We start from the raw sequence: 23,473 nt of genomic DNA, 5'->3' as shown, positions 1-23,473 counted from the left end.
TCAGGAGAAACTCTCATCAGTTGGTTTGACATCAGACATTATAGGCACAGCTGCCGACCCAGAGCTGTGCGGAGCTTTAGGTTCACACAATGAATCCTGTGTCTCCGATTTAAAAAGCCCTCATCAGCATTTAAGGAACAGCACTAAGCCGGAAGCTTGCACAGACAGGGCCAGCGGAGAGAACCCTGTCAGGGTTGGCTGGAATTCCTAACATTCTTTCTAGGGCCAATTCACATGGTTTCCTTCTCATTAGGTCAGGCTGGTCAGCGTTTCAAGTTCTCTTCATCTGAATTTCTTGATTCATCCAGGTAATCCAACGGGCCTCACAGAATAGTTGTTTTTACATGGGTTGCGTACGTAGGCCTACAGTCAAAACAACCTTGTGATTTTCATTAGGAGTCCTGGACCGAGATCACTGTCACTTAAACTCTCCATTATGGCATTAAGGAGTTTGATGGGCTCTGGCCAACACATGGTACCTTCGCTGAATGTGTACGTGTGTGCTAAATATCCTTTGGAACTATATAAGTTTCAAGTTGTTGTTTTTTCTTAATTTTGAAGAGTAAGATAAACTATATTGTGATAAAAAATGACCTCTTTTTATCTGAGAGAACTAAACCACTTGCTTGCTCAGAAGATATCAAGCTGCCACACGTCTTGATTTGGTTGTAGACAGACCCCTACAGGCCAAAGCAAATATCCCTATCGCCAACGTCAGACAATAATTCAAACTAACCCAATTCATACATGCCATTCTTTGCTGCACTGGGGATTAAATAGGCCTATAGTACCATACAATAATTAAGTGGCTTGCTCTGACTCAAGGAGAACAACAAACTTTCTTTCGTGAGTATAGCTGAATAGGCCCTTATAGTAGACCTTCTTCTGTAGCTATAAATTAGTTTTTAATATTTTGAAAATGTTGAATACGTAGTAAAAAAAAAAAATTGAACAGGCTGGTTTTTGTAGGGATCTTTTTTTCATACCACACTGGTGGTTCTGGAAGATATAGTTAATGCTTTTTGTTTCAATGTTACCATATCTATAATAATGATACATCTGAAGGGCAGTATGTGACGTTTGTTCCTGTGCCTTCTGTACCAGATACTCTGATAGGTGTGTTTTTCTTATTGACATGTTAACAATTTCGAGGGCCTGGACCTGTTAACATAAAAGAAGCTGAAGCTGAGAAAAAAAGTGTTTAAAGTGGACCGCAGTATTGTTTATTTTAATATTGTTTAATCAAGTAAGATTTCTTCAACAACTAACGTTTACTGGCCATTTCGTTTGAGCGAGGGACAGAGACTACAATTCCCAGACATAAGAAGACAGTGCGCATGCGGAGTGACGTCAGCTACCGTGTGCAGACGCGAACATCGGAAAAGCGTCAATAAACTTTATTGGTACCCAAAACAAGGAGGGAAGTGCCCTGAGTGCAGGAGTGACGGCGCTGTTATGGCGGAGCCGGCATCTCAGGCCTCCATGCAACCCCGGCTACAGCCAGCCCAGTCTGGTGGGACATCTGGGTCGAATTCGACCACGGTGTCGGTGCCCGGGAACAGTGATCCAGCCAGGCCGGGTCTAAGTCAGCAACAGTGGGCAAGTCAAAAGAAAGCTCAAGTCCGGGCTTTTCCGAGAGCAAAAAAGCTTGAGAAATTGGGAGTTTTCTCAGCTTGCAAGGTACGGGAAACAGCTGAATGTTGTCTCGTATTCAATTTAGCTAACTTAGCTTGGATGCGTTAATATCCGTTTTTGGTATGTGCACCAAAATATGTTGTTTAAAGATTATGTGTAACGTGCAGGATTCCCGATAGCAAGCTAGCTTCAATTCAGTCGTACTAGCATTGATGGTTGTTGTGAATGAGTTAGCTATCTACATAGCTCACTAGCTATTTAGCTGTTGATTAGCTAGCTATATTATTCACACTACCACAACATTATTATGTCTAAAACACATTTTCGTGTTTATAACTTGTGTGTGTACAATGAATGTGAAACATGTGTACGTTACCCAGTGCAGTGTACTGTCAAGCCGAATTGTAATGATAGCCAACGGTATATTGTCTCGCTTTTTCGCTAGCTTGCAGTCACTGCAAAGCTAGACATATGATATTGAAAGAAGTTAAGAAAGCTGTCTGCTTGGTCACGAAAATATCTTTTCTATCTCAATAGACTTTTTTACATAACAGTTACACATTTATTTTAGTGTTGCTGAGTTTGCGGGAGGTGATGTTAAAGTGCATAGTTAACCGGATAAGATTACTCTTCGCACCTTGGCGAACGACCAGTTGGCTGTGTATTTGCAAGGTACTTATGGATGTGATTGATTGCAACGTCAAAATCAGTTAATGCCAAATACTCTCCAAGTAGTAAGCCCTGCAGGTCACAGCTGCACTTAAGATGGTCCGATAGCACAGAAGCTTTGGTCGTGACAAACTACTTTTCTGACAGGCAAACGATGCTTGCAAGTGCAATGGGTGGAAGAATCCTCATCCACCAACCGCATCTCGGATGGACCTTCAGCAGCAAGCGGCGAGCCTCACTGAGCCATGCCGCAGCTGCAGCCACGCCCTGGGTACTTCCTCAAGTTTTCTCTGTTGACATTTACACACATACACCCCTTCATAATATAGTCTGTTTCTCAACAAGTCTGAAATGCTGAGTTTACAGCTGTGTGGAATAAAAGTGAGCAATATCAAAAGACTTTAACGCCATTTATACATTTACAGGACAGTACAGGCACACCAGATTTTTTTGTGTGTGTCTCAGAGTCAGCTTCAGTGAAAACAGGCAAAGAAAGGTGTAATAAATACACACACTATTTTTCCTATGAATTATTGCACACAAAAAAAACAATAGCGTGGAGAGACCTGGACAGTGAGGTAGTTGACCACAGAAACCCAGTCCATAAGGTGTGTGAGGTGTATGGTGGTATTTCTTCTTCTGCCTTAATGACCTTAGCAATCAGTCTGACAGTGGCTGGGGAAAAAAAGCTGTTGTGTAAGCGTGCCTTGTGGGCGGTGATGTTCTCTGGCCTGTAGTGTCTCAGGTTGTATCCTGAGTTCTTCTTCCTGAACAGCGAGTGGGCTGGGTGGTGTCGATCACAGAGCAGGCTTTGTGTCTCTCTCCTGCATCGCTGCCTCTAGGTAGTCCATGGAGCGGAGCTCAGAGCTGATGATTCTCTCTGCTTTCTCTCTTTGATGACTCGTTGAAGAGATATCCTCTCCGCCTCTCTTAACCACACAGTGGTCTTGCTGGTGAGAACGCTCTCAATGAGTCCTCTGTAGGCCCTGGGTGAGGGGCTGATGTCTGAGTCCAGCCTTCTTTAGCAGCCTGAGGAAGGAAAACCAATGGTGTGCTGTGCTCACTGTGGCCCAACTCCGCTGACTTGTGAAGGCCTGGAAACTTGTCAAAGAAACTGAAACTGTCAAACCGCTCCACCTGTCCCCTTGATGGTGAGAGGCTGCAGAGGACGGGGTCTGTGGTAAGAACAAGGTTGTCCTGTCCATAGACAATGATGTTATTTACCTGTTTCGTGTATGAGGACCTGTCCGCATCCTTGATGAGGCCAAGGATGGTCATGTCATCTGCATATTTAATACTGATATAGTTGTCCTGGGTGGAAACATAGTCGTTAGTGTGCAGGGCTGAGGCAGCCACCCTGGTGAGTTCCTGTGCAGACTGTGAACTCAGCAGACTCCCTATCTCCCATTCTCATCACCACATCTGTCTGCAAGGAAATCCAAAATGACAGTTACAGCTGGGTGTTGTTGTCAAAGGTCCGTCTGCCTCACAATCAGCTTCACTGGTCGGATCGTGTTAAAAGCAGAGGTGCAGCACCCTGAGATTCTGCTGGAATGAAGAGTGCACTACAAATAAAATGAATTATTATTATTATTATTATTATTTATTATTATTATTATTATTATTATTATTATTAGGTGTGATCTGAAAAGAGCACACGCATGTTCTGTTAGTGTCCAAGCGTTCCAGTGTAGACGGAAGCTTCCGGGCCACCGCGCCGACTGCGGATCTGTTTGTTTTTTTTTTTTTTTTAAAGATTTATTTTGGGCTTTTTATGCCTTTTAATTGTATAGGATCGTGAAGCATATGACAGGAAGCGAGGCGGAGAAGAGTTGGGGAGAGGACTGGGAAACCAACGACATCAGGCCAGACTTGAACCTGTGTCCCCGCGGGCAATGAAACCCGTAAATGGGGGGCTTATCGGCTTGCGCCACAGTGCCCCCCCCCCCCCCCCCCCTGCAGATCTGTTTGGGTGGTAGGCAAACTGTCGGGAATCCGCGTGTCTGGAAGCGTAGAGTTTATGGATTGGAGAAGCAGCTTTCCCAGACAGTCCATTCATTGCAGATTTGTAGGGGCCGGTACTTTAAAAGAGGACTTGAAGGACGATGGGAATGCTTTCCTGTGCGGGAGAGGACTTGAACATGTTTGTGTACACCCCTACCAGCTATTCAGCACAGGCCTTTAGCGCTCCCCCTGATGCTTCGCGGAGATTTACCTGCTTCCAAACCCTGAGAACCTGTGTGTGGTGTGTGTGGTGTGTGTGGTGTGTGTGTGTGTGTGTGTGTGTGTGTGTGTGTGTGTGTGTGTGTCACCTGGAGTGCAGTCTCCTTGGGATTACAGGGGGATTTTGAGGGGATGTCCCTGTTCAGTCTGTTGAATCTGGCTTAGAAACTGTAACTCGGCTTTTAAATGAATTGATATTCGTCTCATGAATTCATGTTTATCCCTGCTGAACACAGATAAGGAGCACATAATTGGCCTTCCCACGATGCGGAGGAAGCAAGAAGGACTTCTAGATTTGTCTCTCTTGCAGAGGATTCTTACATGAATTAACATGCTGCACGCGTATATATCTCCGTCCTGTTGAATTCTGTGAGGTTTAGTTTGAGTGGTTCAGTCAAAGTCAAAGTGTTTCTTGTTGCATGCACCAAATTGCTTCAGCACAGCAAAATTCTTAAGACTTGGCCAGCCTCATCATCTACGCAGTAGGCTTCATACAGATAACAAGTAACATTTACCAAAAGTAACATATAACTCTATAACACTATAACGATATTATATAAAACATATAATATAACATTAACATACAACAATTTAAAGAACAAGAAGGGCTAGCAGCAGTTTAAAGTGTAAAGAAGTGAGGAATATTCAATTAAGTTAGAAATTAAAAGGAAGTGCAGTCTAAAATGAGTTTTCTCCCTCTGGGGATGCAGCGGACCATGTGTCTCACCTGTGGCTCACCTGTGTCTCACCTGTGAGGTTTAGTTTGGGTGGCTCAGAGTGCAGTCTAAAATGCGTTTTCTCCCCCTGGGGATGCAGCGGACCATGTGTCTCACCTGTGCCTCACCTGTGTCTCACCTGTGCCTCACCTGTGAGGTTTAGTTTGGGTGGTTCAGAGTGCAGTCTAACATGTGTTTTCTCCCTCTGGGGATGCAGCGGACCATGTGTCTCACCTGTGAGGTTTAGTTTGGGTGGCTCAGAGTGCCGTCTAAAATGTCTTTCTTCCTCTGGGGATGCAGCGGACCATGTGTCTCACCTGGAGAACGTCACTGAAGAGGAGATGAACCGTCTGCTGGGGATGGTCGTGGACGTGGAGAACCTCTTCATGTCTGTGCACAAGGAGGAGGACACAGACACCAAGCAGGTGTACTTTTACCTTTTCAAGGTAAGCACACACACACACACACATACATAAACATACATAAACACAAACACATACATACATATACATACATACATACAGTACATACATACATTACATACATACAGTGGGGAAAATAAGTATTTGAACCCCTGCCGACTTCGCAAGTTTGGCCACTTGCAAAGAAATGTGTGATCTAGAATTTTAATGGTAGGTGTATTTTAACAGTGAGAAACAGAATATCAACAAAAAAATCCAGAAAACTGCATTTTATAAGATTTATGACTTTATTTGCATTTGATGCAAAAAATAAGTATTTGAACCCCCAAGCAAACAGCAAGAATTCTGGCTCCCAATGGCCAGTTATGTGCCCAAAAAGCACACAGATTAGTCCTCATTAGGTCTAACAAGGTATACATGATCTCAACTGGTGACCTGTTTAAAAGAAGCCTGTCCAAAGAATCATACTTTATACCTTAAACCTCACCACCATGGGCAAGACCAAAGAGCTGTCCAAGGACGTTAGAGATAAGATTGTAGACCTGCACAAGGCTGGAATGGGCTACAAAACCACCGGCAAGCAGCTTGGTGAGAAGCAGATAACTATTGGTGCGATTATTCATAAATGGAAGCAACACCAAACAACTGTCACCCACTCTAAGTCTGGGGCTCCATGCAAGATATCCCCTCGTGCGGAATCAGTGATCATTCGAAAGGTGCAGAATAACCCCAGAACTACACAGGGGGAGCTTGTGAATGATCTCAAGGCAGCTGGGACCAGAGTCACCAAGAAAACCATTGGCAACACACCATGCCGTCATTTTTTGAAGTACTGCAGCACTCGCAAGGTCCCCCTGCTCAAGGAAGCGCATGTACAGGGCCATCTGAAGTTTACCATTGCACACTTGAATGATTCTACAGAGGATTGGGAGACAGAATGTGGTCAGATGATACCAAAATCAAGCTCTTTGGCATCAACTCGACTTGCCGTGTTTGACAGGGGGGGGGATGCTGAATATGACCCCAAGAGTACATCATACCCACCATCAAGCATGGAGGTGGAAACATTATGCTTTGGGGCTGTTTCTCTGCCAAGGGTACAGGACGACTCCACCGCATCAAGGGGACTATGGATGGGGCCATGTAACGTGGAATATTGGGCTTGAACCTCATTCCCTCATTCCCTTCCATTGAAAACACAACCTTAAAGATTTGGAGAGGATCTGGAAAGAGGAGTGGACCAAAATCCCTCCTGAGATGTTTGTAAACCTGGTGACCAAGTACAAGAAACGTCTGACGTCTGTGCTTGCCAATAAGGGTTATTCCACCAAGTACTAAGTCATTTTTGTCAGTCAGTTTTGGGGGTTCAAATACTTATTTTTTGCATCAAATGCAAATAAAGTCATAAATGTTATAAAATGCATTTTTCTGGATTTTTTTGTTGATATTCTGTTTCTCACTGTTAATATACACCTACCATTACAATTATAGATCACACATTTCTTTGCAAGTGGCCAAACTTGTGAAATCGCAAGGGGTTCAAATACTTATTTTCCCCACTGTACATACATACATACATACTCACACACACACACACACACACACACACACACACACACACACCCTCAACCTCCAAACATTTGTCATGATTGTTTTTCCCAGTGTAAGCCGTCAACACATCTGTGTACATCTACAACAAGCACTCCTGGTAATGTTTGAGTCAGCATTAACTCGTATCGCTGTGTGTGTGCTGTACAGAGTAACAGTGTGTGTTTGTTTTCCCACAGTTATTGAGGAAGTGTATCCTTCAAATGGGGAAGCCCATCGTGGAAGGCTCACTGGGAAGCCCCCCTTTTGAGAAGCCCAATATTGAGCAGGTTTGTATTCAGTAGCTCCTCTCTTAGGCTGCTCTCACAGTATACCTGACCTTGTATGTCTGTCTGCCACATGGTGCTAAACTAAGTTTTCTATTATGCTTATGTTAACTCATTTTTTATTCAATTGTATTATTATAGTAAGTTTCTAAAATGTAGGCACTGAAATTCTTTTGAATGAAAAGCTTGTTAAAAATAAAATGAATTATTATTATTATTATTATTATTATTATTATTAATAATAATGTCGTATTTTGACACTCGTATGCCATTGCTGTAGGGAGTGCTGAACTTTGTGCAGTACAAGTTCAGCCACCTGCCCCCCAAGGAGCGGCAGACCATGTTTGAGCTGAGTAAGATGTTCTTGCTCTGCCTGAACTACTGGAAGCTGGAGACCCCATCACAGTACCGCCAGAGAGCCCAGAAGGACGACGGCTCCACGTATAAAGTGGACTACACCAGGTGCCCGATTGTGTTCACACACACACACACACACACACACACACACACACACACACACACACACACTCCACATATAAAGTGGACTACACCAGGTGCCCGCTTGTGTTCTGTCAGCTCAAGAGTCTGTCTGTGTTCAACCCTGACGTGTAAAATAGTCCAGTGGCAAAAACGTGGTCTGATTGCAATCCCCACAGGCTTTATTTTGTAGTTCTTTCTGCAAATAGTCATTGTCATAAATACTTCATATATTCAATTCCAGTGAAGATTGATTGAAAAGAAGTAGTTGTGTGTAATCTGTCCATGCATAAGTTGGCCCCTAGAAGAGTATGTTTACTGATTGGAGGACTCCTGAGTAGATGTCACATAGAAACATAGTGTTTGATTGATAAATGAATGATATACTTAATGATATATTAAGTAATGCCAGGTAGGCCAGATGCATGTTTAGATGGTTATGTCTTCACTCTGGGTTATCTTTGTGACTATACCAGTGTCACATTAACTGTGTGCATTTATGCCAGACTGTAGTAACTATGTTATTGCTCTTGTCACTTACTTATGTTAAGGGCATTGTCCTCAAGTAAATATCAAATTTGTCATACAAAATTTGAATTGTGTGTGTGTGTGTGTGTCTGTGTGTGTGTGTGTTTTTGTTTTTGTCTCTCTGTGTGTGTGTGTGTGTGTGTGTGTGTGTGTGTGTGTGTGTGTGTGTGTGTGTGTGTGTGTGTGTGTGTGTGTGTGTGTGTGTGTGTGTGTGTGCATACGCATGTCAGGTGGCTGTGTTACTGCCACGTCCCTCAGAGTAACGACAGCCTGCCGCGGTATGAGACGACTCAGGTGTTTGGACGCAGCCTCCTCAAGTCCATCTTCACGGTCACCAGGCGACAGCTGCTGGAGAAGTTCCGTATGGAGAAGGACAAGTTGCCCCCGGAGAAACGGACACTCATCCTCACACACTTTCCCAAGTAAGACCTGCACACTTTCCAAAGTGAGCTGCAAGACCTGCACACTGTTTCTTCATGTGTAGATTCCCCCTTGACGCCACCCTTACTTTGTGTTTGTAGTGGTTTCGTGGTACAAGATCAATTGAAGAGCAAGAAGTTTGCCTTTGATGTAGTCGCTGCACCCTTCAACTCTGTTTTTCTGTGTTCTTTTCGTGTGTTTTGTTTCTGAGACTTCCCTGTTCAGAAATGTTGGCATGTTCATAACTTCATTACTTGTTAAGTTTACTAAACTGGTGGTATCAGTTGGCATCTGTGATATATCTTGTGTGCTATCCAAAGAGCTTTAAGAGAAGGGCTAAAGTGTGCTAATAGAATCAGAATCAGGTTTTATTGGCCAAGTAAGTTTGCACAAACAAGGAATTTGACTTGGTAAACTGGCTCTCAATGTGCTTACACAAAATATGCATTACAACACAAATATGCATTACAACACAATACAAAACAAACACAATACAAAAACAAACAGTGCAATGGTCTATGAAGTTTAAGAAAGTATATCTCTTGTTTGTGTGATGCAGGTTCTTGTCTTAAAGAGAAGAGCTGAAGTGTGCTAATAGAATCTCTTGTTTGTGTGATGCAGGTTCTTGTCTTAAAGAGAAGAGCTGAAGTGTGCTAATAGAATCTCTTGTTTGTGTGATGCAGGTTCTTGTCTTAAAGAGAAGAGCTGAAGTGTGCTAATAGAATCTCTTGTTTGCGTGATGCAGGTTCTTGTCTTAAAGAGAAGAGCTGAAGTGTGCTAATAGAATCTCTTGTTTGCGTGATGCAGGTTCTTGTCTTAAAGAGAAGAGCTGAAGTGTGCTAATAGAATCTCTTGTTTGCGTGATGCAGGTTCTTGTCCATGCTGGAGGAGGAGATCTATGGGGAGAACTCTCCTATCTGGGATGCAGACTTCACCATGCCAGCTGCAGAGGGGGCTCAGCTGGGGCACCAGACAGGTGAGGCAGAGGAGTGGTGGAGGACACGGGTAGGATGGAGAGATAGAGGGATGGAGAGATAGAGGGATGAAGGAGAGATGGAGAGATAGAGGGATGAAGGAGGGATGGAGGGATGCAGAGATAGAGGGATGGAGAGATGGAGGGATGCAGAGATAGAGGGATGAAGGAGGGATGGAGAGATGGAGGGTTGAAGGCACAGCTGGGGCACCAGACAGGTGGGGAGGAGGACACGGGTAGTGGGCGGCATCCTGTGCTACCTTATGCCCTTTTGAAAATTGTGTCGTAAGCTTGGTTGCTCGCTCGTTCTATCTCTGTCCTCTCTCAGTTTCTCTTCTTGTCCATGTATGTTTCACGCTGTACATGTCTGTGTCTCTTTCTAGTCCTGAGTCCTGGAGGGATGAAGGAGGGATGGAGAGATGAAGGGATGCAGAGATAGAGAGATGGAGGGATGTACTGTATGTTTCACGCTGTACATGTCTGTGTCTCTTTCTAGTCCTGAGTCCTGGAGCTGTCTCAGGGTCTCCGTCGTTCACTAAGAGTGTGAGCAGTGGGGCCTCTTCTCTCGGGAGCATGGGGCTGGACGCCGCTGTATCTGAACCAATCACAGGTACGCGATCACACACCTGAGTTTAACTAACTTCCTACTGTATTTCTGATGCCTCAACCATCGTCAGGTATAAAGTAGTCCCAGTACAGTTTCTTAGGTGTGTGTACGTAGTATAGCAACACTGCATTACAGAGCGGACTGATCGTGGGCTTTTCCTGTATGCTAACCGCACTTTCTCACATACACACCCACACTTTGTCTCGCTGACTCACTCTTTCTCTCTCTTTCTTTCTTTCTTTCTTTCTTTCTTTCTTCCTCCCTCCCTCTCTCTCTTTCTTTCTCCATCTCTCTTTTTCTTTCTCCCTCTCTCTCTCTGTCTCTCTCTCTCTCTCAGGAGAGAAGCGGAAGCTTCCGGAGGCGCTGACCCTTGAGGACGCCAAGCGTATCCGGGTCATGGGAGACATCCCCATGGAGCTGGTCAACGAGGTCATGATGACCATCACTGACCCTGCTGCTATGCTGGGGCCAGAGGTACTGAGACACACACACACACACACACACACACACACACACAAACACACACACACACACACACACACAAATACAAATATTTACAGCACACACATAAACTTGTGCATCTGTTTGCATGCAAACATGAACATGGCACTGACACAGTTGTTGCACTCTGATTTTATAAATCCAATAGAGCTTTTTCGCTGATAGCACAAGCTGGTGTCGCTTTAAGAACGTGCTGCTTCATGTACATTTGTGTTTGTGCGTCTCCAGACCAGCCTGCTGAGAGCACAAGCTAGTGACGCTTTAAGAACGTGCTGCTTCATGTACATTCGTGTTTGTGCATATTTGTGTTTGTTATTGTTATATTTGTGTTTGTTATTGTTATATTTGTGTTGTAATTGTTTGTGTTTGTGTTTGTTATTGTTATATTTGTGTTTGTGCGTCTCCAGACCAGCCTGCTGTCGGCCAACGCGGCGCGGGATGAGACGGCTCGTCTGGAAGAGCGGCGCGGCATCATCGAGTTCCACGTCATCGGCAACTCGCTCTCCCAGAAGTCCAGCAAGAAGATCCTCATGTGGCTGGTGGGGCTGCAGAACGTCTTCTCCCACCAACTGCCCCGCATGCCCAAAGAGTACATCACACGCCTCGTCTTCGACCCGTAAGCGCCCCGACCCCTGACCTTTCACCCTGAACCATTGAAGCCCATCATTAGATTAGATTAGATTAGATTTAATTCAACTTTTTTGTCATTGCACAGAGTACAAGTACCTCATTAGATTAGATTAGATTAGATTTAATTCAACTTTTTTGTCATTGCGCAGAGTACAAGTACAGAGTACAAAGGCAACGAAATGCAGTTAGCTATCTAACCAGAAGTGCAAAAGCAGAAGAGTGCAGAGTATGTGCATATGTGGTAATATAAAAATAGATAAAAAGGATATATGCAACAGTATGATAAAAGATATATGTCGTATGAACATTTAGAACAGTGTAAGTATGTGCAAATGGATAGTGGAAATATTAAAATAGATAAATAGGAAATATACAGTATGATACAAGATATAAGTGGTATGAACAGTAAGAACATGAGCAGCTATAGTGGTGATTAGTGCAGATGTGATATATGTAATCATAGCCATAGTGCCTAGATTGCAGGACTGCTATCTGCACTCTTGAGTCTAACTCTAGCATCTTAATGACCCACATAGTCAGGCACACACACTAGGTTGCCTTAATTGATTCTGTGTTACACTCCTAAACTCTGCAAGTCCGTATGTGAACATTCTCTCTCTTTTCATCTTGGAGTGGAAAAGTTGCCATAGCAACCGTATCCAGCACTCTCAACTGTGAATGCATGACCTGCCTTGAGCTTTTGTGGTGCTCTGACAATGGCAACTGGCTGAAAACCCAGCAGTTCAACACAGAAGGCCACTGGCGCACGGGGGGCTTTTTGTTTGCTGCTACAGTAGCAGTCCTCTCACTAGAGCAGCAGCCACAGTAGCAGTCCTATCACTAGAGCAGCAGCCACAGTAGCAGTCCTCTCACTAGAGCAGCAGCCACAGTAGCAGTCCTATCACTAGAGCAGCAGCCACAGTAGCAGTCCCATCACTAGAGCAGCCACAGTAGCAGTCCCATCACTAGAGCAGCAGCCACAGTAGCAGTCCCATCACTAGAGCAGCCACAGTAGCAGTCCCATCACTAGAGCAGCCACAGTAGCAGTCCTATCACTAGAGCAGCAGCCACAGTAGCAGTCCTATCACTAGAGCAGCCACAGTAGCAGTCCTATCACTAGAGCAGCAGCCACAGTAGCAGTCCTCTCACTAGAGCAGCTCACTGCAGCAGTAGCAGTCCCATCACTAGAGCAGCTGTCACAGTAGCAGTCCTATCACTAGAGCAGCAGCCACAGTAGCAGTCCCATCACTAGAGCAGCAGCCACAGTAGCAGTCCTCTCACTAGAGCAGCAGCCACAGTAGCAGTCCTATCACTAGAGCAGCAGCCACAGTAGCAGTCCTCTCACTAGAGCAGCAGCCACAGTAGCAGTCCTATCACTAGAGCAGCTCACTGCCACAGTAGCAGTAGCAGTCCTATCACTAGAGCAGCTCACTGCCACAGTAGCAGTCCTCTCACTAGAGCAGCAGCCACAGTAGCAGTCCTATCACTAGAGCAGCCACAGTAGCAGTCCTATCACTAGAGCAGCAGCCACAGTAGCAGTCCTCTCACTAGAGCAGCTCACTGCAGCAGTAGCAGTCCCATCACTAGAGCAGCTGTCACAGTAGCAGTCCTATCACTAGAGCAGCAGCCACAGTAGCAGTCCTATCACTAGAGCAGCAGCCACAGTAGCAGTCCTATCACTAGAGCAGCTCACTGCCTTGCTGCCACAGTAGCAGTCCCATCACTAGAGCAGCAGCCACAGTAGCAGTCCTATCACTAGAGCAGCAGCCACAGTAGCAGTCCCATCACTAGAGCAGCAGCCACAGTAGCAGTCCTATCACTAGAGCAGCCACAGTAGCAGTCCTATCACTAGAGCAGCAGCCACAGTAGCAGTCCCATCACTAGAGCAGCAGCCACAGTAGCAGTCCCATCACTAGAGCAGCAGCCACAGTAGCAGTCCTATCACTAGAGCAGCCACAGTAGCAGTCCTATCACTAGAGCAGCAGCCACAGTAGCAGTCCCATCACTAGAGCAGCTCACTGCCTTGCTTCCACAGTAGCAGTCCCATCACTAGAGCAGCTCACTGCCTTGCTGCCACAGTAGCAGTCCTATCACTAGAGCATCAGCAGTAGCAGTCCTATCACTAGAGCTGCTCACTGCTTTGCTGCATTTGAGTTCTCACTGTGTGGTAATATGGTGATCTGTCACACTCTCTGTTGGACCTTCATAAGCTAAACTAAAGCACAGCGGAGGATCGTGGCGTTATTCTAAATGCAAACATCATGAATGTATGTTGTTTGCTCTTCCCCTGCATTCAGGAAGCACAAGACCCTGGCCCTGATCAAAGATGGCCGTGTGATTGGAGGGATCTGTTTCCGAATGTTCCCAACTCAGGGATTCACGGAGATTGTCTTTTGTGCAGTCACCTCAAATGAGCAGGTCAAGGTGAGGTGTTCGCACGCACACACGCGCACACACACGCACACACACACACACACAGGACTATCAGACACACACACACACAGGACTATCAGACACACACACACACACACACACACGAGACCAGGACATAGGACTAGAAGCCTTAGCTTTCAGTCTGTAATGGAAAATATTGATTTTTGCTGATGCTGTAGAAGCAATTGCACTCTTTAATGTATCAGTAAGCCATATCAGTTTGGCTGGACATAAATTCCATGTTTGTGAATACCAAGACAAGGTGGCTGTGAGAAGGTGGATTATAATTCAAAGCCACTATAGCTATTCTCCCTCTCTAATCTGCACATGTGATGAATGCAATCGATTTTTCGATTTATCTAGATTCTCTCTTTTTTTGTTTTTTTTTACACATCTGTTTTGTGTTGAAATGCAAGTTGCATCGATTATTGCATTGTTCGTATAAGTCATAATTGTGACGAGGAAAAGCTTTTTCTCTAATTATCAAACACAAAGTAGGAAGTGATTTGAGACGCTGAGTGGCAAACTCAAATGTTTTAAAAATCGAGATCCATCGATAATCGTTTTATCGGTTTCGAATTGATACTTGATAATCGGTTTAGAATCGATTCGTTGACCTCTGAATCGGAATCGAATCGAATTGTGAGGTGCCAAGATATTCCCACCTCTAATATTTCCATTGTGTATGTCCCCTCAACCACAGGGATATGGCACTCACCTGATGAACCATCTGAAGGAGTACCATATCAAACACGGCATCTTGTACTTCCTCACGTATGCGGATGAGTACGCCATCGGCTACTTCAAGAAACAGGTGAGTCAGACAGACCCCTCTCAGGACTACATCAGATCAGAGTAGTAAAGGGCATCGTTATTCTACTTCCTCCTTCTCCTTATTCCCTCTCATGATGACCTTTAAGTGTGCCGCAAGTGCAGAGGCTTTTGTGAGCCGAAGTGGCGTCATTGCAATAATTATTCTACTTCCTCGTTCTTCTTATTCCCTCTCATGATTACTACTACTTTTTTGCAGTCACTGACTCAGTTTTTGTTAAAGATAGGGTAGGCATAAAAAAATATGAATGTTATTTGTTATTATTATTATTATTGTCATAGCCTTTTCTATTTCCGTCTTTCTTTTCTTGCTTTGTTTAGCAGTGCAAGCTCTTGTAGGTATAGGTGGAACTGGAAATGTTGGCTTTCTCTGCCATTCTTGTGTGACTAGCTCGATAGCTTTAGCAAAATGTCTGCCTATCCTTGTGGGATACTCTGGTCACGCGCCATGAGTGCACCAGCAGAGAGCGCACAGGTCGGTAGGTAGACAGGCAGGTAGGCCATCCAATCATTTCATTCGGTCTGAATGAAATGATTGGATTGACTTTTTACAGCCATGTGACTGCTGCAAGGTTTCTTGGTGTTTTTTTTCTTCTTTTAATTGTGATGGCATTTGATTTATTCACTGCTGTCAGGAGAAATACATCCCAGAATTGCCTCTAAAATAGATCGACTACTCTATCTTTAATGGTTGATAACAGGCTGTGTGTCTCCCTTCACTTTGCTCTCACAGGGTTTTTCCAAAGACATCAAAGTGCCCAAGAGCCGTTACCTTGGTTACATCAAGGACTATGAGGGCGCCACCCTGATGGAGTGCGAGCTCAATCCCAGAATCCCCTACACCGAGCTCTCGCACATCATCAAAAGGCAAAAAGAGGTAACGCTCTACCTGAGGCCGCCCCGATAAACCGCCCAGAGTGTGTGTCATCAATAATCTGGACACACACACACAGACCTTTAATTTGGCAACCACAAAGCACATGACCTGCTGAAAGGAAACAGCTTTGTTCTGAACGCACAACAGAGTTATAAATGGTAAAACACACATTTTCACATGCAGTACAGAGCCTGATGGAGTAAGGCATCTATGAAAAACAGTGTCTGTCTACACTGACTCAAGCAAGATTAAAGTTCGAAGTTTCGAAGTTGACGTAATGCCATTATGCTGTTATGTGCGGCACAGGGTGAACCGCATCAGTACGAAAAGCCTGTTAAATAGTGTGTGTGTGTGTGTGTGTGTGTGTGTGTGTGTGTGTGTGTGTGTGTGTGTGTGTGTTTGATTCGCATCAGTACGTAAGGCCTGTTAAATACTGTGTGTGTGTGTGTGTGTGTGTGTGTGTGTGTGTGTGTGTGTGTGTGTGTGATTCGCATCAGTACATAGAGCCTGTTAATTAGTGATTGTTTATAGTGACTCTGTGTTCTCTGTGCCTCCTGCAGATCATTAAGAAGCTGATCGAGAGGAAGCAGAGCCAGTAACAGTGTGTGTGTGTGTGTGTGTGTGTGTGTGTGTGTGTGTGTGTGTGTGTGTGTGTGCCTCCTGCAGATCATTAAGAAGCTGATCGAGAGGAAGCAGAGCCAGATCAGAAAGGTGTATCCAGGCCTGACCTGCTTCAAGGAGGGGGTGCGGCAGATTCCTGTGGAGAGCATCCCTGGCATTAGTATGTTTGTGCGCGTGCGTGTGTGTGTGTGTGTTTGTGCGCGTGGGTGTGTGCGTGTGTGTGTGTTTGTTTCTGTCTGTGTTTTGGCAAGTGTGGTGATTCTTGCCTATGATAACTCCGGAGCGTTACTCTGAATGCACCAAGGGGAAGAGTTTAGCAAAAGCAATCACATGTAAAGTCACATTTTAAGTGTTCTTCCCCACTTCCCCTTTCATCTCTTCCCCAGGAGAGACTGGATGGAAGCCCGCAAAAGAAAAAGGGTGAGAACCATTTAGTAAAAAACCTATGTGACTTAAACTTAGATGTGATGTAGGTCTGAATGTTCTTGATTTTCAATTGACCAGTAGCCAAATAACCCTCCCATTCACTTCTATACCTTTCCGGGTTATTGAAATTCGTGTAGACTCAAGGAATATTTGACGCTTGGGCAGCGGTGGCCTACTGGTTAGGGTTTCAGGCCGGAAACCATAGGGTGGCCGGTTCGATACCCGACCAGTAGGAAAAATGTGGGCGGGGGAAGTGGTAGACCACTGTTCTCCCATGCCCACATCCACGGCTGAAGTGCCCTTGAGCAAAGCACCTAACCCTGATCACTGCTCCCCGGGCGCCGCCAAAGGCAGCTCACTGCTCCGGGTTAGTTTGTAACCTCACTTCACTGTGTGTGTGTCACTTCCCTGGATGGGTTAAATGCAGAGGAGGATTTCAGAGTGTGTGTGTCTACACCACCTCTGCCATAGAGAGGACTTTCACTTTTTTTTATTTGGACACACATCAACAGCAGCACATTATTCCAAGTGTGTGATCATTGAGAAGTGATTTCACTGCTCTTACATGAGTTCTCCTTGACCCTGCAGAAAGGAGCTGAAAGACCCAGACCTCCTTTATAACATGCTGAAGAACCTCCTGGCTCAGGTGAAGGTAAGAAGTACCCTCAAACGTGTGTGTAGAGCTCCAAGTTGTGTTTCCGGACTTAATCTGCAGTCAGTTTCTACAGAAATGGAAACTGAAACTTAAACTTCAGAAACTGTAGAGTCATGTTTTAGTTTCAGTTACTGAGGTAAGCAGACACAGGTCTAATCTCTGGAGGGATCCTTTCCATGTTATCAGACACTTATATTATCACGAGCCTGCCAGTGGGGAAAACAAGCTTTTTTTTTTATTATTATTCATTTATTTATTTATTTTATGCAGTGCCTGTCCTGTGAAATTACATTGTATAGACTTTTAGCGTTTGGCAGTTATAACTTTCTAACTTGATTTTTGACCGATGTCAATAGTAAATCGTCCTTAAATAGAAAAATCCAGAAGTTTCCCTTTAAGTTCTCACTTTTAGTTTGCTTTATTGAGAGAGGGTGTGGCTTAGTGTCCTAGTGGTAGGTCATATAGATCCATTATAATGATTGACACAGTGTCAAAGTCAAAGTGTGTTTATCATTGCATGTACCAAATTGCTTCAGCACAGCAAAATTCTTACGACTTGGCAAGCAACATTCATCTACGCCGTAGACGTCATACATATAACACATATACCAAAAAATAACATAAAACTCTATAACACTATGACAATAAAACATATAAAATGTATCATTAACATAAAACAATGTGTACGGTGTGTATGAACACCTGTAGCACACCTACTGTTCTGGCACTTTCTGTACTTGCTCTCTGTGCACTTTTGTCAGACTGACTAGAATAAGTACCTGGTGCTTATTGTGCTCCCAAGGTCTCCTAACTTGATTGTTATTATTCAATTGTAAGTCGCACTGGATAAAAGCATCTGCCAAATAAATAAATGTGTGTGTGTCTCTCTGTTTGTGTGTGTGTGTCTGTTTTTGTGTGTGTCAGACACATCCTGATGCTTGGCCCTTCATGGAACCAGTCAAGAAGTCCGAGGCCCCTGATTATTATGAGATCATCCGGTTTCCCATTGGTGAGTGTGTGTGTGTGTGTGTGTGTGTGTGTGTGTGTGTGTGTGTGTGTGAGTGTGAGTGTGTGTGTCAGCTCTTTCCGTCTCATGGAAGAGTGGGGGGCTCATTGCACTGCCCAGTCCACACCGTGCACTGCAGGTTTATACCCCTCCTCTCTCTTCTGGTTCCTGTCTCAGAATAACTGCTGTAGAGTCTAGTTCAGGAAAACTAAATGATGTGGATTTGGAGCACTGATTCGGTTGAAATATGCATGAGCCAAACCCATCTGATGCCCAACCAGGAAGGAAACGGAGCACTTGATCACTAACCAAATGTAGTAACCATAGAACGTACAGTACCAGTCAAAAGTTTGGACACACATTCAACAAGTTTTTTCTTTACTTTAATTATTTTCTTCATGGTAGATAACACTTTTTCGTTTAGAACATCATTACATATGTGTTCTTTTGTAGTTTAAATGTCTTCAGTATTAATCTACAATGTAGAAAATAATAAAAGTAAAGAAAACGCTTCTCAAAGAAATTAAAGGTGTGTCCAAACTTTTGACTGGTACTGTATGTTGGCTACCACTTTTGTGATGTTGGTCGTCTGATGGATAACCATGTGGACATTATACCCTGACTACTGGCCTGAAGACTGGAATGTGTGTGGCCTTTAAAAAAATGTATTGGCCCCCCCCCACTCCCCCCCCCCCCCCCCCCCCTCACTCTCTTGTCTCCTGCCCCTGCCCCTGCCTCAACCCCCACATTTAGTTGTGCTTGTGCAATGACCAATAAATATATTGCATATTTATATTATTTATTTTATTTTGTATTTTTTCCTATGTATTAACTCTCATTGTACCCTCGGCACCATTGAAAATGAGGATCTTATTCCTCAATGTGTCTTCCGAGGCGTAAATAAATAAATCAATATTCTATTCTATTCTATTCCCAGACCTGAAGACGATGACGGAGCGACTGAAGAACCGCTACTACGTGACGAAGAAGCTCTTCATCGCCGACCTGCAGCGCGTCATCACCAACTGCCGCGAGTACAACCCCCCCGACAGCGAGTACTGCAAGTGTGCCAACACCCTGGAGAAGTTCTTCTACTTCAAGCTCAAGGAGGGGGGGCTCATCGAGAAATGAGCCGGGGGGGGGTCCCCAGAGGCTGACCTGGGGTCAGGTGGGAGCCGGGCGTCATCACAGGCACTGGAGAGGGTCCAGTGAGCAGCAGCACAGGAACACTGTCTGTGCATGACCATGACACACACACACACACACACACACACAGACACACACACACACACACACACACACACACACAGAGAAGGAGGGGGCCAGTGAGCGGCAGCACAGGAACACTGTCTGTGCATGACCATGACACACACACACACACACACACACTCACACAGACACACACACACACACACTCACAGAGAAGGAGGGGGCCAGTGAGCTGCAGCACAGGAGCACTGTGCATGACCATGACATCACTTCAGCCATGTTGGCGAACACATCAGTGCTATTCCTCAACTCGGTCTAACACACACACACACACACACACACACACACACACACACACACGTAGATCACCCAGTGGATGGAAAACACACACATGCACACACATGCATGCACGCACACACACACACACACACACACACACACACACACACACACTGAGGCAAAAACAAACACACGCACAAACACAGGCACACAGGCACCCAGGCTCTAGGAAGTTAATATAAATGTGTTTACATTTGCCTATTTAAACAAGTGTATCTTTGGGCATATATGTGTATGTGTGCAAACATGCTAACATGTATGCTGTCAGACACAAGTGTAGAAAAGGTGTTAGGAGAAAGGCAATGAATCCAGTACTACTGTCAAAATGGACAGGATTGTGTGTGTGTGTGTGTGTGTGTGTGTGTGTGGCGTGTGTGTGTACATGTGCTGGTTTCCTCCTATACCACTCGGTATTGTGAATTTCTTTTTTGGTTCCGTTCTGGACTCCTGACGCCAGGCTTCTAGTGCTTCACTTCAGGGAAAGCACAGTCACCATCTCCCTGCACATCACTTATTTCTATCTTTAGCATTCTTGTCTTTCTGACACACACACACATACACACACACACACACACACACACAAACATGCTTACTGTCTTTTACTCGCTGGTCTTTCACACATCAACAGAAGCATCAACAATACACACACACTGGTTGTTAGATTATCAGGTCATCCTTTGCGTTTTATGAATCTTTCATTGTCAGTAGCATGGTCTGTGTCATACGCAAGCCCAAAGGGTTTTCCTGAGGAGGTTGTTTTTGGAGGTCGTCACATGAGCACTGGACTTTGGAGAGGAGTGTCACTTTAATAAGAAAGGAAAAAAAGAATAAATCATTCTGTAAATGTTCCGTTTGTTACCCACGACTGGCTGTTTTGTTTTTTTTCCTGTAAGAGGAATTTCAGTCGTTCGAGATGGTAAAGCTGTAGTGACATTTCATCCAGTGAGTGATGTTTGTCCAGGACGAAGACACAGGAGGTCCTGTGCTGGCTCGTGTCCAGTATTGTTACGCAAAAATAAAGACCAAGAGTGCATAGATTTATTTCTTACCTTTTTGTGTTTTCACATATAGTTCCCAAGAAATATCCTCATCTGTGTTACGTGTATTCTATTAAAAACATTTTTTCCACCTGCCCTTTGAATCGCATGGGAGACAGAGCCGTTGTAACCATGTGATTAGGTTGTCATGGAAATGACGGGACGTTTGGTTCTCTAGTCTTGTGTTCCCTGTGGCTCTTTTGACTTCATTTCCAGTTCTGAACATTCTACTTGCTCAGTGAAAGGCCAGTTGTGTTCTAACCTGCAGATTTTCAGTCAAGATGCTGACACATTTGCCCTCAGGCGGCACTGGGGTGCTGGTAGATAAAGTAAAATGGAACCTCCTTCTTTTTGAGTAGTCTCACCATGTCTCATTGTTGTTAGCTTCTGTACTGCAGATGGACCATTTTATGATAACAAGTCGAGCACTGATCCTCGAAGGCCCAACATAGTTCATTCCATTTCATTATTGGTGTTGGTCTGTTCTAGTTATCGGTCACAGTCATATTCTGTAGTGAGGAGAGCACAGACAGACAGACGGACGGTAAAACCAAAAGCATGATTCTGTAAAATGCCTACAGCCTCCCAAAGCAAGGCGTTTCACTCACTCTTCAGTCTGTGCCTTGTTTGAAGCCTTCTTCCCACTGCTATTCTATAGCCAATAATCACTTGTCAAGTTGGGACAATATTAAGATTGGGTATTCTGCCAAAATATAATTATATTGGTTTTGGTTTTCTTTTGGTTTCATTTCTGAACGTGTACTTGAATCATGACTAGCTTTCAGGAAGGGTTGTATGGGCGGAGTTATCAGAGTTGTTCATTACTTTGTCAGTTGTTCTCATGGTCTCCTTAAATTATGCTGCATTTTTACTCTGAGAACATGGATTAACCCTCTCGTTAATAAAAAAAAAATAGCAAATTGGGAAAATAAAAGTTATGTTTTCTCAGTTACATTTGAAAGATGTCTGTGAATTGCTACAGCTCGATATACTGTACATCTGTTCATTCAAATAAAATGTTTTCTTTTTTGTAATATGATGTGTGAGTTGCCTTCTGTTATCACCCACAATGATCAGTCCTTTCCTAGGTGTAGACATGAGTGCTCTTGTGATTCTGTGTATTATAGGACTTAAACACATGCATTTAGCAGTGCAGCAAGGTTGGGTTGCTAGTTTTCTATTCGATTAGTATGAATGTAATGTATGTATGTATTTGTATTCCCACCTGTGTTTATGGGATGCTTATGGAACAGGGCATACTTCAGTAGGGGATTTCTTCTTAGTTTCCTTTTCCTAATGCAACTCTGAGCCAAAATGGGGCCCTGTTAGGGTTTCCTCTGTCCCTCAACAACAGGCTTCACTTCATTAACCCACCTCTCTCTCTCTCTCTGTTTCTCTCTCTCTCTCTCTCTCTCTCTCTCTCACTCTCTTTCTTTCTTTCTCGCTCTGTCTCTCACTCGCTCTCTCTCTCTCTCTCTCTCTCTCTCTCTCTTTCTCCCTCTCTCTCTCTTTCTCGCTCTGTCTCTCAAATGTCAGGTCAAAGATTAGAGCCTTACCCAGCATGTTTGCATCATTCTCTGCAGAAGCTCTTTATTTGCATGTTACAGTAACACTCAAAGGACAGTGGAAACAAAGTGGTACGGCGTTAGGCATAACCTGACATTTTGATGTTCTCATTGTGCATCAACTATGCATAGACCACATTTAGAAGACAAACCACATGTAGTCATTGATGGGTGTTTAGCCAGCTGGCTGGCTCATGAGCGGATAACATCTAATCCCCTCTCTGCACCTCTGCTGTGTCATTTCTTGGAGTGCCTCAACTCACTGCCCCTCACACTCTCCCCTGCAGGGGCCCCTGCATTGCATTTCAGTATCGGTTTCGTTTTCTGGGCTTCCTGTAAGCAGACGGGGCCCTTTAAAACGCCAGAGAACCGCCTCGGTCTTCAGAAAACTGGTCAGTCAAACTGGAGATCAGCACAGATTCCTTGTGACTACTATTTTTTCTTTGAATCTGAAGAGGTAAGTGTATTATGATGTGTTGTTTCAATGTGTGACTCTGACTGTGGACTTTGAGCTTGGGGCATTTGACAGATTATGGAAGCAGTCTTCTGTTTACTAGTTTGACAATCAAGCAGATCTCTACTATGGGTCTTTCAGTATGAGGGACAGAGGTGATTGATACAAGCTGGTCAGTTAGTATTGGTCAGTCCTGTGAACCCTGCTGCAGTTAGTGTAGGCATACAGGTTTTGAAATGGCCCAGAGATATTGCTTTTCAGAAGTATAGACCAGACTTTTACAGCAGCTCGACAACAATTGATAATACAGTATGAAGAAATACAGAATTATACAGTATACTGTAC

General features: G+C 44.4%; 2 protein-coding genes across 5 annotated transcripts in view; both read left to right on the top strand.

Annotated features, from left to right (window-relative positions):
• The first annotated feature begins 1,378 nt into the window (after window positions 1–1,378).
• Window positions 1,379–19,698, top strand: kat2a (K(lysine) acetyltransferase 2A). 4 transcript variants are annotated; one of them, XM_080856787.1, is made up of 18 exons: window positions 1,379–1,680; window positions 2,452–2,575; window positions 5,544–5,689; window positions 7,453–7,542; window positions 7,820–8,001; window positions 8,775–8,966; window positions 9,834–9,940; window positions 10,434–10,547; window positions 10,882–11,018; window positions 11,453–11,661; window positions 13,973–14,099; window positions 14,812–14,922; window positions 15,673–15,816; window positions 16,483–16,597; window positions 16,827–16,857; window positions 17,452–17,515; window positions 18,443–18,527; window positions 19,462–19,698. In XM_080856787.1, the coding sequence occupies exons 1-18, from the start codon at window positions 1,456–1,458 to the stop codon at window positions 19,653–19,655; spliced, it is 2,397 nt and encodes a 798-aa protein (XP_080712913.1). In that variant the 5' UTR covers window positions 1,379–1,455; the 3' UTR covers window positions 19,656–19,698. The 4 variants fall into 4 exon arrangements, with proteins under 4 accessions (XP_080712913.1, XP_080712914.1, XP_080712912.1 ...); XM_080856788.1 differs by having other exon boundaries at window positions 16,824–16,857; window positions 17,452–17,509; XM_080856786.1 differs by having other exon boundaries at window positions 16,824–16,857.
• A 3,337-nt stretch (window positions 19,699–23,035) lies between these two features.
• The window catches only part of dhx58 (DEXH (Asp-Glu-X-His) box polypeptide 58), a 14,545-nt gene continuing 14,107 nt past the window's right edge, over window positions 23,036–23,473 (top strand). The window contains exon 1 of the mRNA XM_080856790.1: window positions 23,036–23,131. The gene's annotated coding sequence lies outside the window, so the exon portion shown is untranslated. The remainder of the gene's footprint in view (window positions 23,132–23,473) is intronic.

The sequence above is a fragment of the Sprattus sprattus genome (assembly GCF_963457725.1).
Source record: "Sprattus sprattus genome assembly, chromosome: 18".
NCBI classification, from domain to species: Eukaryota; Metazoa; Chordata; class Actinopteri; order Clupeiformes; family Clupeidae; genus Sprattus; species Sprattus sprattus.
This window is presented reverse-complemented; position numbering and strand designations above follow the sequence as displayed.